The sequence below is a fragment of the Peromyscus californicus genome, unplaced genomic scaffold, assembly GCF_007827085.1.
Source record: "Peromyscus californicus insignis strain IS unplaced genomic scaffold, ASM782708v3 Scaffold_11__1_contigs__length_118956290, whole genome shotgun sequence".
In the NCBI taxonomy this organism is placed as follows: Eukaryota; Metazoa; Chordata; class Mammalia; order Rodentia; family Cricetidae; genus Peromyscus; species Peromyscus californicus.
Window position 1 is genome coordinate 61,395,829 of NW_026294402.1, and position 16,480 is coordinate 61,412,308.

The following is a 16,480-nucleotide window of genomic DNA, read 5'->3' on the forward strand; positions in this document are numbered from 1 at the left end:
AGGGAGATCTGAGTTTGAGGCCAGCCTGGCCTACAGAGTGAGTTCCAGGACAACCAGGGCTATACAGAGAAACCCTGTCCCAAAAAAACAACAAAGAAAAAAAGAGTAAGACGTGCGTCCATAAAGCCTATCAGTCTAGGATAAACAGCCTCTAAAATATCTAAAACATATTAGAGTTTTCTTTTTCTTTGGGAATGGAAGATGGAACAAAGTCTTACAGTGTGTGTAGCCCACTTCAACCCTGCAATCCACCTGACTCAGTCCGGAGAGCAAGGATTGCAAATGTGTGTCATCACACCTATCTCATTAATGGCTCTTGACTAAATGATTTATTATTATGCTGTTTGCATACCTGGTAGAATTTTAAGTTCTATTCATATTTAAAATATTTCAACATTCATAAAAGCATTGTAAGTTACTCTTTTGGCCAGAACACTTACAAAACTAAAATATATTGAGCTATTTTTTGCCCAGTGTTTGGCACTGTCATATAAAACCTGAAAATGACAGAAATGAATGTGTTTACCAACAATGCATAAGCATGCAACAGCACACCTCCTACCAGAACAAATGCTGTTTAAATAAAGAAGCGCACAGTATCTTAAAGTCCTCTTTCACAAATATCTCAAAAGATTGAAAATCTCAAAAGATCTTTTATGTTGTCTAGAAAGCCAAGAATCACTAACGTAAGGTGAAATCATTCTCCCATGCCTTACGTGAATTATAACAAGAACTGAATTTTTTAAAAGAAGTTATGTTTTAGGAAGTTGAGGCAATCAGGTTGTACATGGAAGCAGAAATGGCAAGTAAATGTGAAATGCAAGTGAGTACCACATGAGCTGATTGAATTTCTGAAGAGGCTTCCATGGAGTGAATATGCTGGATCCTAAAGAAAGAGTATGGGACCACAGGGCAAATAGACAGCCAGACCACAGGGCAAACGCATGCTGATGGAAGCAGTAGTACCAGAGGCTACCATAAAAGACCATCTGTTACCAGAGCACAAACACTTCGACCCAGCAAGTCTGCATTCACATAACCATACATATGTGCACAGGCTGTCCATCTAAGCAACACACATGCACATACCTACAAGCAAATCTACAAAGCTACAGTAAAGAGGCTATTCATAGAATCACGTATTTTTAAATTAAATACACTTGAACATGTACAAAGATTACCACTGAAAGCACACATGGAGATCAGGTAACTGGGTGCTTCAGAGAACAGGAGGATAATGAGGGACTGAGAGAAAAAAAACACTCAGTGCCTATTCTAATCTTAATCTTTTAAATTTTGAACCATGCATATTTGGCCTACTAAAATAAGGCTGAATATATTTTTCTAAAAAAAAAAAAAAAAAAAAAAAAGATGGACAAGGCTGGGCATACTAGGAAGCCATAGGTATAGTAAGTGGATATGCACACTAGAATGTGAAGAACTAACTTTCCCTGCTAGGTAACTGGCTTTTGGTTCCAGTGGGGGAAAGTAGCCTTGACGTGTACACAAAAGCTGCTGGCTGCATTCATGGTTTTTGCCATGCTCACTTTGTAGATAAAAGATGCTCCTACATCTATCTACATGCATGTTTTTCAGAACCCTCTAAGTTCATTCCAGGAGTCAGTTTCCCCAGACCTTGCCCTGTCTTAATCAAGGAAAACAGGATTTACAAATAGGAAAATGGTCAGGGTTATAAATAAATACAATGGAAGCATAATTCAAGACTCACTGTGCTTCTGCATGACCATGGTTTAAGAACCACACCTATCTGTAAGAGCCTTGAGAAGAAAGTCCTACCCACAGAGCTCAGTGAACCTGCCATCAGCGTCCTCACAGAACTCACAGCAAAGAAAGCCCACCTCTGGGCTTGTAACTCGGTGCTGTGTGGTGACAATCTCAAGACCTGCGTCTTTCAACAAAGGGAAATTCTTTGAGTACACAAAAAATGGAGAACAATCACTGCAGGACCAGAAGAAAGACCAGCTGATGCTCAACAGTAAGTAAGGAGACATCAGAATTCATGTGTGTCAGAAATCACCTGAGAGACTGGGTAAATTTCTCAACCTGGTTATCTCTTCTGAAGTTCTTTCATTTATTAGTAGAAATACTAAAATCAGTAAACTCAGCAGTTAAACTAAACCATGCTCACAGTTGGACTATAGAAACCAGAAAGGACAGTGATGAGGTGATGTTTGGAGAAAAGCAGACTGCACTGTGTCAAAATATGGGGTGTGTCAAATACATTTGGGATGGAAGGACCAAGGAAACCCAAGCCACATCTGCTATGAACCAACTCCTAAAGACTTTGGGTTCTAACTTTGGTCAGACCACCAAGTAGATGTGTAAGACTGAGCAAGCTGCTTCTCTGTTTTGACTTCTCTAAACTTAGCGGTAACATGTCCTGCCTTGGCCAAAATGCTTTGTTGCTTGGTTCTTTCGTTTGTTTGTTTGTTTGTTTTTCGAGACAGGGTTTCTCTGTATAGTCTTGGTGCCTGTCCTGGATCTTGCTCTGTAGACCAGGTTGGCCTCGAACTCACATCCACCTGGCTCTGCCTCCCAAGTGCTGGGATTAAAGGCATGTGCCACCACCACCCAGATGTTGCTTGGTTTTTAATTTAAAGACTGATGAGTGGCATCTTAACTGTCATTTCTACTTTTCCTGCTTAGATTCAGGTGATTGTAAATTTCTTAGGAGTCTCTGAGATGAAACTTACAAACCCAGGGTTAACGGCAGTTCAGTCAGACACTCAGAGGCTCAACTCACTTGGTAAGCAGTAAACTACAAGATTTTGATTTTTTACCTTTTAAACATTTCTCTGTACTAAAAGGTACAAGATATACTGTTAAGTTTCACTACAACATATGATTTTTTTTTTTTTTTTTTTTTTTTTTTGGTTTTTCGAGACAGGGTTTCTCTGTGTAGCTTTGCGCCTTTCCTGGAACTCACTTGGTAGTCCAGGCTGGCCTCGAACTCATAGAGATCCGCCTGGCTCTGCCTCCCGAGTGCTGGGATTAAAGGCGTGCGCCACCACCGCCCGGCACAACATATGATTTTTAAACAAAGGATATATGCAAGGTGCCAAATCATGACTTCTAAGAGCTATAACTTGCTTCAATAAAAGAATAAAGTCAGCCAAATGTAGCAAACACTGGCATACCATACATCTATAATGACCCAAATTATCACAGGGATAGGTAACCAAGAGAGGCAGGACAAGCTACCAGAGAGAAAGGACAGGTCTAAGCAGGACTGGCCCTACTATCTCCCCAAGTGTGACTCCCGGTCAACCTGGATTAACTGTTTCAGAGCTTTAGAAGCTGGCCAGCACAGTGCCTGACACTGGGTTTCCACTGGTTTCCTTTTCTTTCTTTGTGTGTGGCAGTATTACAGACTGAACCTGTGGCTGGCCTCCCTGCCTCCCTGCCTCCCTCCCTCCCACATCACCAGGCTAGTGGTCCGACTGACTGAGCCCCAGCCCTCACTTCATTCTTTCAGTTGGAATAATAAGATAGTACATGATGACAATTATTTCTCTGTAAAACTTGAAAGAACCAGGGCTGGAGATAAGGCGCAGTGAGAGCACTGGCTGCTCTTCCACAGGACCCAGGTTCAATTCCCAGCACCCACATGGCAGCTCACAACTGTCTGTAACTCCATTTCCAGGGCTTCTGACACCTTCACACAGACATACATGCAGGCAAAACAATGAACATAAAAATAAAACTTTAAAAAAAAAAAGCCTTAGAACAATCCAGGAACATTCGTCGTCCATTACATTTTCCTAGCACACATGGACTACTTATAGGGGTCTTTAAATAAACCAGTGTTTACTCAGTGCCGGCTGCTCATCTAAGAAAGCGCTGCTTAGAGCGTCTGTAGTAACATCAGTCTTGTAGGAAGCTAAGAAACAGCAGGAAGAGCACAGATGTCCTAAGCACCCTTCAATACTTACCTGAAGTTAGGCATGATCTTCCAGACAACGTAAAACAACGACTCGGGACTGAATGCAGTCTGGCTGCCTTGCCATAAAGCACACAGTGTCTTCCTAAACTCTTCTACCAGAGACCTGGAACAGAGGGAAGATGATAGCTTCAGCATCCACGAAAGACCATTATTTCATTTCAACACATGTGGCTCAACTGTCTAAAAGACAGTAAAAAATGAAAAAATGTCAAGGGCTTAGTCTTCTGAACTCAGCCTGATAGCTATGTAAGAGCATTAAAAACCCCATATGAGCCGGGCAGTGGTGGCGCACGCCTTTAATCCCAGCACTCGGGAGGCAGAGCCAGGTGGATCTCTGTGAGTTCAAGGCCAGCCTGGGCTACCAAGTGAGTCCCAGGAGAGGCGCAAAGCTACACAGAGAAACCCTGTCTCGAAAAACCAAAAAAAAAAAAAAAAAAAAACAACCATATGAATAGCAGTATCGTTGACAAAACTAATTTTAACTATATAGTTATCTTTGAATGTGTCACAGTACTATCATTTTGTTAACTAAATTTAAAGGAAACATACAAAACAATAAAGCAGTGGATAATTTACAAGCAAATTACTTAAACATGCTCACTTAAAAAAATGTCAATAAGCAATGAATGTCCCCATCTCCCGCCTGTCTCCTTCTTCCCTAGCAGGGCCCTTCCAGGTTGTCCCTATTCATCTCTGCCTCAGACAGTGCACATGGTCACAAGGCTTCGGGGCTTAACTCCACACATGGACCCATAAACCCAAATCTAGAAGGAACTTTCGTTGAGTGGTGTTTGGTGTTTGTGTCAGGATCTCACTATGTTCTCTGGCTATCTTAGACTTGCTATGTAGTCAAGGCTGGCCTCAGACTCCACTCCTCTGCTTCTGCTGGGATTAAAGGTGTGCCCACCATGTCTGCCTTCATGACTGCTTTTATTTAGGTTTTTCCCATTCTTGACAGGAACTTCCTACTGGGCATCTCCTTGGTCACTTCACAGTCACTATGTGCACTGCTCTGTGCTCTCCAGCTCTTCCCCCAACAGCTAGTCTTCACTTCTTTCACAGGGACAGACCCCCATTTTTTTTTTTAATCAAGCAGATGAACTCCTAGAATAAAAACTTGGGAGTGTGCCACTTCCTGGGGAATTTCCTCAGAACAAAGGTAGTCCTTAGCAACCCCTTCTTTTTCCCATTGCTAGGACATGTTAGTAAGGGAGCTCCCCACTATCTGGGACTATGTGGACAAAAGCTGCTCCCCTGAGCAAGAAGGAGCCTTATGACTTTGCAAAATAGTTCTCAACAGATAATCTCTTAAATTCATATGAGAAATAAAACCATGGATATTTCATTGAAGTTACAGTTAGTTTTGATTCTTCTGTGCATGTAGCTAAACTGATACACTTGGAATTCAGTTACTGGATCTAGCAATATAACTAAGCACTCTTGGATACCTGATGGAAGGTTCTCTCTGACAGCAAACCGTGTACACTGGCCAACCTCCCAACAGACACTGAAACGAACAGCCGTAAGGTGCCCTCTTTTAGCCTTCCTTGCAGATGGAGCAAAGTACATGGTCTGGGTTCTGCACACTTGAAGCAGGGTTAGGTGACAAAAAGCAGAGACAGCACCAGATCCTCTTTGGAGGTGGCAGAGGTAACAAGTACCACCCCAAGGCCATGGGCATGAGCAGCGGCTGCATTGTCTCCAGCAGTTCTGTGCATGACTGTGGCTGTGGTGCTAGCTCTGGACCTGATTTTCAACCTATCCAGTGATGCAGACTCACCAACAGTTCTTCAGTAAACTCTCTCTACAATTTCTGTAGTCTGAACCAAACTCTAAATAATACCACTACACTGAAGACTGATGGTGCCTCTCTTAACTTCTGCACACATGTGTTCTCCCCTTTATTTCCCTGCTGTTTACTTTGACACAATGGAAGCCCCTTAAATTAGGCACTTTCCTATTCATCCTATAAGCTGCCACCAAAGGAAATTCCCTTCACACAACACATGATCCCTTCTCCATGTTGGGGCTCTATCTACATTACCCAATATTCTAACATATTTTCTCTCCTCTCTCTCTCTCCCCTCTCTCTCTCTCTCTTCTCTCCCCCCTCCCCCCCCCCCCCCTCTCATTGACGCAAGGAAAATGGCCTTTCAAAATTAGTGGGAAAGGGGTATGTGTGGGAGTGAAATAGGCAGGCAGGTAGGAAAAACATTCCATGCATACAGGTAATCCGTATCTCTGCTTCAATAAAGGTATGGAAAAGATGCGCTATTTTCTATTAGTCTAACAGAGCAGATCTTCTGAGCTCCAGATGGGCGAAGCTGCAGTGAATCTGAATGTAAAATGATCCTTGATGACCACTTCTGTTTTTCACCCCTCCATATTAACTCAAATTGGCTATTAATTTTATTATCCCAAACTGGCTTACCTAACACTATCAATAACAGATCAACAGATTAAGATGAACTAGCAGCACTTAGTGACGTCCATACCTGAAGTCTGTGCATACACAGATGTCTGCAAAGACTCAAGTGCAGCACTAGCTATCCTTCCCATTATAATAAACAGAAATAAAAACACAATTATTAAGATCATGAGCTAGATTAACCCAGTGTTAGAAGAGCTTTATAAAATCTACTTATTAGCTCAAATAATCTAAAAGTCACCGAGGAACTCCTTTGTGTGCATTCAGAGCCAGAAAGGCCATTTCCAACAACTCACACGTTGCTGTCCCCTTGGCTCCTGGTGTGGTATGTCCGCCTTCCTGCTGTTTTTCCGTTCCTCAACTCCACTGCAGGCAGTTCTTTGAAGTAACAGCAAAACTGCTCAATGTTACTATTTGAAAAGGAAGTGAAGAAAATTATTTTTTAAAGAAAAGAATTTAAAGGACAGTTTTAAAGATTCTACACAATCTAGACAAGAATTTTCAAGATGTCATCGTTTCCTTTCTCATCAGGCAGTACTCAATGCAGTCCTGTTTCCTCGAGTTCACTGCTATTCCCTCAACTTTGTGGGGATCAACAAGTGACTAACAGTAAACCTCTCTTCAAAAATTCCATTTCCCTTCATCACAGGTTATTCTGTCCCTTCCTCCTTCCCTCCACATCTCCCCTTCTCTTGCCTTGAACTTCCTATGTGGTGGCCAACAATGACCTCAGACTTCTAATCGCCCTGCCTTACACCAGCACACCCGGCATGTGTGCTGGGGATCCCGCCACGGCCTGAGCTACACCTTATCTTCCACTTCTCTTTTAGGGTGCTTGTTTCCAGGTATTGAATAAAATAATCCCCTCAAATAAAACAAACCATGAAACCAATCACATTATTTACATGTGCTACAGAGACTCACAAGGACCAATTAGAGGTAACTAGATCTCTCTGGGGAAGAATGGGTGAGTGGGAAGACAAAGCCTCTAAGGCAGAGTCAGTGTGGCTCTACTCTTTGACTGGAGTGTGACTGGGAAAATAACTGACTCCAGCCTTTGACACCTCATTAAAGTCGAAAAGTATACAACTTTCAGAGTAGTTTCTTCTACTGAAAGCGGTCAGCTGTATCGGCCGCTTTCTTTTTATCACTCTCTCTGTGATAGTCTCATGACCATGATGGAGACTTAACCAGTGGCTGAAATAAGCTCTGAACCAGGTTCCCTGTAGCCTAGGAGTCTACAGACTAAAGCCTAAAAGCCAGATATAGCCCTCAGCCAGGGAACTTTTATGTTTTCAACGAAGTTTTTTGTTTGTTTGTTTTTAACTTGTCTTTTCCTTCTCTAACTGGGGTTTGGCTATGTTGTCCAGGCGTGAGCTGGCAATCTCCCTGCCTAAGCTTCCTGAGTAGCTGAGATGATATGCATCTATCTGCCTTGAGTTTTACATAAAAGCTATTTTTTTAAAAAAAAGCTAAGAAATAGTTGAAAGGGATAAAATGGGAGAGAAACATGTACACGGCCTAAAATAGTTACTATCCCACCCACCTTTCAAACAGAGGTTTCCCGATCCCTCCTGTAGCCATTCAAGAAACAAAGAGGACTAAGAGCTAACCGTGATTTTCTAACAAAAGTGCTTGAAGGAGTTTAGACAGTTACATTATTTAATCTTTCCTCCCACTGTATGAAGTAGGAACCATTCCCTGAACTTTACTGATGAGGAAAAAGTACAGGAACTAGAGCAGAGTCAGAAACAGTCTCGGAAAACACTGAGCCTTGCTCTTGGTCTGTAGTGTCCAATATGTAAACCTCTGACTGGAGCATTCCTTACCTGAGCGACTGAAGGATAGCATTCATGAAACACGTGTTGCCCAAATTCCGAAGGCCTGTGGCACAGATGGCAGTCGTACTTCCCTGTGACATGGAAGAAGAGACCATCAGCATTGCCAAGATGTCTGTTTCAAACACCAATGCTAAGCCAAGCTCTGTTTCAAACTCCAACACCATGCCTATCTGCAAGTATTCCTTTCCCTTTTCTGCCCAGTGAATATTTCATACAAACTCTCTACACTATTTTAGCATCTGTTTCTGAGAAAATAAGTATCAACAAGTACCCCAGATGCAAAACAGGGAAATACATTTTAAGTTAATATATTTACAAGACTCTACTAAAAATATAAATTGAAAATCACAAACATGTAAACCCCAACTTTTAACTGAAAAGCATACTCAAGTGACAGACGTTTTCCCAGCAATGGGCATGAACCATAAAACACTACCTGAACTCTTAAAGATGGAGGATTGGTTTTCTGAAATTCTACAAATGCCCCCAAAGTATCTGAATACTACACCATGAGGTAAATCCTCCAGTCCAACCCATCTATCTCTGCCTGTAATTCAGATGGCTCAAACAGCACCTTAGCTATTTCTTTAAAACTTTAGGCAAAGGTGGTCCGGTGACAGCAAAGGATTAAATGCAAGGCAAAAATGCTGCTTGGGTCATTTAAATATATGTAGTAACTTTAAAACTATTAATTTATAAGTGGTTTCCAAAATGAATATGAATACTTCCATGGTGTTATATTAATGAAAAGCCCTGAAGCAAACACAAAACAAAACAAAACACACCCTACCAAAAGCTCACACCAACAGAATCTAGGGAATTGCACTTGATAGTTTGTCAATGTGACACAAACTGGAGTCATCAGAGAGGAGGGAACCTCAAGAAACTTAGCCCTCCTAAGACCAGGCTGTAGGCAAGCCTGTAGGGCATCTTCTTAATTGGTAATTGATGGGGAAGGCCGAGGGCTGGTGGTCCCGAGTCCTATAAGAAAGCAGGCTGAGCAAGCCATGGGAAGCAATCCAGTAAGCAGCTCCCCTCCATGGCCTCTGCATCAGCTCCTGCCTCCAGGTTCCTGCCCTGTTTGAGTTCCTGTCCTGACTTCCTTCAATGATGAACAGTGATGTAGAAGTGTAAACCACATAAACGCTTTCCTCCTGGAGTTGCTTTGGTCCTAATGTTTCATCACAGGAACAGAAAGCCTCAGACAGGAACTTTACCAGAAGGAAGCAGGCTCTCGGAGAGCACCACAGAAGGTGCCTAAGTAAGCACTAGGAGTGAACTGCTTGCACAGGGTGTGCAGGGTGTGCAGAGCCACACCTTTAATCCCAGTACTCAAGAGGCAGAGGCAAGCTGATTCTTTAGTTCAAGGCCAGCCTGGTCTACATGGAAAGTTTCAGGCTAGCCAGGACTACACAGTGAGACCCTGTCTCAAACAACAATAAAACAAACAAACAAAAAACCACAAACAGTGAATTGCTTGCAGGGTGGTATTAATCCTAACACTGGGGAGGCAGAGGCAGGCAGAGCTCTCAGTTTGAGGCCAGCCTTGTCTACACAGAGAATTCTAGGATAACCAGGGCTACATAGACCACCTCCAGAGGGGGCAGAGGGGTATTTATAAGTGGCAAACATTTCTGCAAAACACTTCAAATCAAGACACATTAGTAAGTTTATATCAGGTAAGAGCCCTTGTTAGAGCTGTAACAGTGATTAGATCTTAACTCTTACATAGGAATAAAATTTAATTACTTACATTTACTTTTAATAACTTGCTGTTCAGTGATGAGTTTTCCAATAATTTTCTTTTTCTATGCCTGTCAGCTGTAAAAGCTGAGCTATTAAAATATAAACAGTTTAAAAGACATTAATGAATACATGCTACACAGCAGGCCAAAGGACAACCCCAAGCTGCCCTCAGTGTCTAAGGCAGAAAGAATCCTGTCTGGCTGCTTTGTGAGGCCATCAAGTGACCTGTTAGGCCCACAGTATCCGAGGGGAGCTGACACTTTTCACTTCCCTGGAAGTCCCCACTGCTCTTCCACCGCAGGGGAGAGTGGACGCTACTCCCAACAAAGCTGGTCAGGAGTTGTGGTCTGTGAGATATGCCTGCCCCACCACCACTCTATCTAACCAATAGATTGTGAAGCTTCAAAATTCCGAAGACCTGTTCCTCATGGCCACAGGAAAACCCTGGCCTTACATGATTGACAGGAAACTTAACGGCTAGTCTCAAATAATATGCTGTTTCTTTCTTAATCTAGAAAAGGTGTCAAATTTCACTTGCTTGCCTTAGTGGACTCACTTCAGTCTGTGAGGAATGAGCTAGTACAAGGGCATAGACATGTATAAACTCACTCATCTGATTTAGTTATACTGCAAAGGACATTTGAAAATAAACCCTTACTATATTAGAAAAATCTTTGCTTAAAATTCATCAGAGTTATTCCCATCCTAAAAATATCTCCTTAAAGTTACTATCAGGAGAACTAACCTGAAGAAAATAAAAATTACCATTAACAACAGTACAGGCTTTCAGTCTGCCAACTCTTCTACAATTTGAAATGAACAAAGACATACTTTTTTCTCTTTCCATAACTTCCGTATGAACTACAGTCTTTGGAACATAGGTCTAATATCATTTCCTTCAAGCCACTTGTGACCTCTGGTGGCAAATTGCACTGACTAATTCCAGCATTAAACTATTCTTTTTACCAGTTCTGGAAATAAAGTCACACGAACAAATGTCCATGCTATTTAGTAAACATGACCAATACCTTTTGGGTTTAAACTACCTAAATAAAGCATCTGGCTTTTTAAAATACAAGTTATATTTTATACTGTAATTCTCAAAATAGTAGACGCCTCTAGATAAGTGGTTCTCAACCTGTGGGTCACAATCCCTTTGGGGGCTAAATGACTCTTTAACAGGGTCATATATTAGATATTTACATTATAACTCATAACAGTAGCAAAATTACAGTTATGAAGTAGCAATGAAAATATGGTTCGGGGTCACCGCAGCATGGGGAAGTATATTAAAGGGTCACAGCATTAGGAAGGTTAAGAACCACTACTCTAGACCTACACTATCCAACACAATGATCACTCCTTACTATATGTAGCTATTTAAACTTAATTAAAATTGACAAATCAGTTTCTCAGTGACTTGGAGGATTTTCAGGGCCTCTGTCTCTAGTCATACATATAGCCCCATGCTGCTCACCTCCAGTGAGAACTAAAAGCACTTTGAAAAAGGAAGTAGTCAAAAAATGACACAAAGTACCTGGACCCAACATGTTAACTATTTTGATTCTTCCCTTTCAGCTTTATAATCTATTCAGGCAGTGAGACATACATAAAAAACTTTAGTCAACAAAGACATCATATAGTGTTGGAACAGAATGTATTTTTTCCTCTCCGTTTATTTTGAAATATTCTACTAGTTTACAATTATAACATCAAGAGACATTCTAGATGGCGTATTTTCACAATACTTTCAATACACCAATTGCCAAAACAAATCAGATGGACCTGACAATGTGGGTGATCTGTGATGAGCTACACAGATTTCACTTGAGGCAGCTGTCATTACATGACATGCAGCTTCAAAGGCATTGCTCTGTGGGTTTCTATTTATCTGGAGTTTTATCTGAATAAGCAATTTGGCTACAGCAAGACAAGTCTTCACATAAATTCTTTAGTTTTTTAGGGTCACAAAGCTCTTTGTAATTTCAAGTTCTATGTACTTTTCTACCAAGAAAAAGAAGAAGAAACTGAGGTCCTATGCTGTGGTTTATTGGCAAAGTGCCAAAGTCAGACGCTTGAACCTAACTTCTCTTAATAATACAGAAATCTGTCTTTCAAAGCAGATCTTCAATACATTCAGCATAAACTTTTTAATGCCAAATACTTCTACAATTATCTTAATGTCCTTTTATGATGCTTCCTTGCAACCACCAAATTCTTCCTTATGAGTGTGAACTGAATAGCTTGTAACTTTGTGGGTAGTAATTTAAATACAGGCTCTTGGACCTTGGATATGGTTTATGGAAAGTATTGAATGAAGTATGGGCAGAGTTTCAGATATCTAAACCCAAGGCTTTGTTTATCAACATTTCCACTGCATTTGTATCGTGCTGGTTACAATGCTCTCCAAACCCTCCTCTGTGACTGAGTGGCCCTCCCTCCCCGTTCGTTCCAGGACCCACTACTCACTTTTCCAAGTTCTGTAAGTGTTCTCGCACTTTCTGCACCAGGCCCAGCTTGGTGTCATTGACCACAAAATCGTCACAACGATAACTGCAAAGAAAGTACTCATCAATGTGTGTAAAGAGCTTGAGAAAAGCACACCAGTGGGCACTGAGATGCCTGGCTGCTGCCAGCAGTCACAGGCTCTGCAGGCCACTGTGCAGAGCTAAGCTGACAGAGGATTTGGACTCCAACACTGGAACGTTTTTAAAAGCCTTTTCTTAAAGGCACGGAGGCGATGAACACTAGCATCTTTTCACGGTTTTCTTTAAAAACCTCTTCAGCACTTCTTCTGAAATAAGCTGCTTCATGGCTCCATTTTTGTTAGTGGAGCCATACAGAAAGGGAAACAAAAGTGCCCATTTTTTTCCTGGAGGCATTAAGCCTCACACCTTCTAGTGATAATTCTCTACCCAAGTTACTGGGGGTTCAGGAAGGAGAAACTAAAGTGGAAAGTGGAGAAAAGCTAATTAACCTGTGGCACTACCTGCAGAGAAAAGCTGAAAATTCATATTCAACATTTAATTAATAGAAGGAGAATTCTGGTGAGTTGGAAAGATCTTCCAGTCCGAGGCTGCACCTTTTAGTACAGTGATAAGGCTTTGAGAAAAAAAAATGTTTACAGTATTTTTAAAAATTGATAGTTTATATGGTAGCAAGTCAGTAAGTAAACAGTACAAGGAATTACACAAAATAAACATGGATTTGTACATTAGCATTTAGTTTTTTCCTGGAATAGGTCAGTTTTAACAAAAACTACTTATAGATTAGGACTAAGGGTTTTTTTATTTTTTGTTTTGTTTTCAATATGCAGCTTTATATAAAACCACTTGTTTATTAAGCACCAAAAAATAATGAAAATAGCATTCTGAGCAAACAAAATTTTGAAAGCACAGCAATTAGTAAAACGTAGGTTATCTGTAACAGAATCCAAAAATGTGTCTCTTATGTATGAAATTAGTTGATAAAAAATGGAAGGGACAGGGGGAAATGATTTAAGAAAACAGTTACACACAAACATATGGCATGACATTTATTCAAAGCAGTAAGAACTTAAGTGAATGTGTTTAAAGACTTGAGAATATCTAAGATTACTAAACACACACCCTCACACTTGTCAATCAGGATTTCTCTAAGACAGTCTTCAAGTTCTCAGGGTCAACTCCTAGCATTCCCACAAACATCCAGAACAAACTTTAACACCCCAGGGACTATCATTCTTTCTAGAATCAGGTGCCTAAAAGAAGAGAAGGGGGCTGGAGAGATGGCTCAGAGGTTAAGAGCACTGACTGCTCTTCCAAAGGTCCTGAGTTCAATTCCCAGCAACCACATGGTGGCTCACAACCACCTATAATGAGATCTGGTGCCCTCTTCTGGCCTGCAAGGACACATGTAGGCAGAATACTGTATACATAATAAATAAATGAATCTTTAAAAAAAAAAAAAAAAAGAAGAGAAGGATTAATTATCCTGCTGCTCAGCGTATGTATTAAGGAGTAAGGTGACCTTATCTTTGGAAATCTTGGCTTCAGGCACTTGGTACCTCGGTGAATGTTAAGCATTCCCTGAAGAATGAATTGTGTTTTTATTTTCCATAAATTAGTGCCTATCATTTAGATAAAACAGTTAGATAAAACCACTCCAACTGCCAACATTCACAAGGAGATTCGGTCTAAGAGCAACTTCAGCTCACAAGATGACACCATATGTAATTGAGAAGTAAACCTCTAACTGCTTCCTGAAGGTGGTTGCTTTATTTAAAGAAACAAACAGTTTCAAATAAGTAACTGGTTTGCTTCTCAAAGTACGATCTTTGGTATGACATGGGCTCAGACTAGGATATAAAATTACATTGGTTAAAATAACGTTTTTATACATTGAAATATATAGAATTATTTATAACCTTGCCCTGTTCTTAGCCAGTCTGGCTCAAGTAGGTCAAGTTGCCTCCTTTCTCTAAATGAACCACTCTGCTTTCATTACTAAATTGTAGAGCTGTGCTAATGTGGCTAAACACCAACAGAACTGAACTGACTTTTACAAAGTTTCATTAATGTGTTTAATCAACAACTGATGCAAGTCAAACCTTTCCCTATTAGCCACAGCTTCAGTCTATTGGACTGTATTTTGCTTTCATCCTTAGAATGTGAGATGTGGCAGTGTACAGGCCAGGTGTTTGCATCAATTCTAGTGTTACACAGAACATCACCAATCATGTTAACAGAGTCTAATGGCATTCCTAGGAAACAATGGAGAAATGTAGTATGTTTACATCAGCATATTGTGCAAATAGCACCAGTGACAGGAACACCCAAGTTAATTATGATCGATAAGCAAACTGAAGTATCAATTATAATCATTTTCAAAATGAAAATTAAGAATGGAGGGGCTGTGGAGACTTGCTGTACAACTATGAGACTCTAAGTTTATACCCAGCATCCACATAAAAATGGCATGGATGCATGAGACTATGATCCCAGCCAGTACTGAGGAGTGTGAGGGGTGGGCACGGAGATGATGAGAGAATACTGAGGGGTTTCTAGTTGCCAGCCTAGGTATAAGCAAGCTCCAGGTTCAAAAAACTAAGATGAAGAGCAACAGAGGAAGATCCTAACACTGACCACTGGCCTCTAGATGCACACACAGGCGAGTTCAACCACAGCTGTGTGCATACATGCACACACTATACACACAAAAAGAAGGGGGAGAAAATGTTTTTTTCAAAACAGGGTTCTCTGTGTCTGTCCTGGTACTGGCTTTGTAGACCAGGCTGGTCTTGAACTAAGAGATCTGCCTGCCTCTGCCTCCCAAGTGCTGGATTAAAGGTGTGTGCCATCATGCCAGGCCTACTTAATTTTTTTTTCAGAATGGGGAGAAATCTTAATATTCAGATAAAGATATACTTTTGAGACAGAAATCAAGTAGAGAGTAGAAGAAAAAAATAAATACCTTAAAAGAGTTATATCACAAACTAAAGAACAGTAATTACAACTTGCTATGGCAAAAAAATTAAAATGCTGTGTAAAAATATTTTTGAGATAATAAATCACACAAAAAAGAATTTTTCAGGAAATGAAATGCATTTTAACATAAAAATCTGCCTTTTGGTAAAAATAATAAATAACTGAAGAAATTAGTCACAACCAATAACATCAGAAAAATAGGTGATTTTCAGAGGGCTTAGAGCACCAATTGGTCCTCCAACACCAAGTGATTAGCCTGAGGTCACATACATACTGAGCAAGTTGTATCCATGTATTTAGGAATACACACACATATGCACATATGTATATATGTAACAATTAAAGAAAAAGAGGCCATGAATTTGAGAGGGAACAAAGGGTCAGCATGGGAAGGGCTGGAGGGAGGAAAGAGAAATGGGAGAAATGACAGGAGTGTAATTTCAAAAAATAAAGTTATTATTTAAAAACCAGTAAGAGGTACTGAGGCTGGGCATAGTTGTTTTAATCCCAGCACTCAGGAGGCAGAAGCAGGCAGATTGGATCTCTGTGAGTTTGAGACCAGTCTAATCTAGAGTGTGAGTTCCAGGTCAGCCCAGCCAGGGTTACAGAGAGAGACAGGGAGATAGGTAGGTAGATAAGTAGATAAGGTAAGAGGTTCTACCCAACTGATACTTTGGGTGCTGTGTCTCAAACAATGCATAATTTTATAAAGAAATGCCTTCATTTATTTGCAACCTTAACAAAAACCTGACCCTAGGTGACAGCTCTAGCTTACCAGTGCAGTGCTTCTTTATGTGACCCCAGCACTGCAAAGTGAAATCAAAGTCATGCTACAAACATTTTAAGATTGGTTTTTATATGTGTCACTTTCAGATAGATATGAAAATTTTCTATTAAGATAATGCTCCATCAGAGATCTGAATTTCTTACAATTGTTTTTCCCTTTTTAATTTGTTCCACCATGATGTATTTATTGCAAATATATGTGATCTGAAATCACCTATATATTATGGTAGCAGTGATTAAAAGTGTTTCG

At 40.6% G+C, this 16,480-nt stretch overlaps 1 protein-coding gene across 4 annotated transcripts in view; it reads right to left on the reverse strand.

Moving 5' to 3' along the window:
* The window catches only part of Usp3 (ubiquitin specific peptidase 3), a 77,712-nt gene that overhangs the window by 18,826 nt on the left and 42,406 nt on the right, over positions 1-16,480 (reverse strand). For all 4 annotated transcript variants that reach the window (XM_052712882.1, XM_052712895.1, XM_052712901.1 and 1 more), the window contains 5 exons: positions 12,449-12,532; positions 9,987-10,068; positions 8,222-8,304; positions 6,689-6,802; positions 3,954-4,067 (listed from right to left, as the gene is read on the reverse strand). In XM_052712882.1, coding sequence (XP_052568842.1) covers positions 3,954-4,067; positions 6,689-6,802; positions 8,222-8,304; positions 9,987-10,068; positions 12,449-12,532 — 477 coding nt within the window. The remainder of the gene's footprint in view (positions 1-3,953; positions 4,068-6,688; positions 6,803-8,221; positions 8,305-9,986; positions 10,069-12,448; positions 12,533-16,480) is intronic.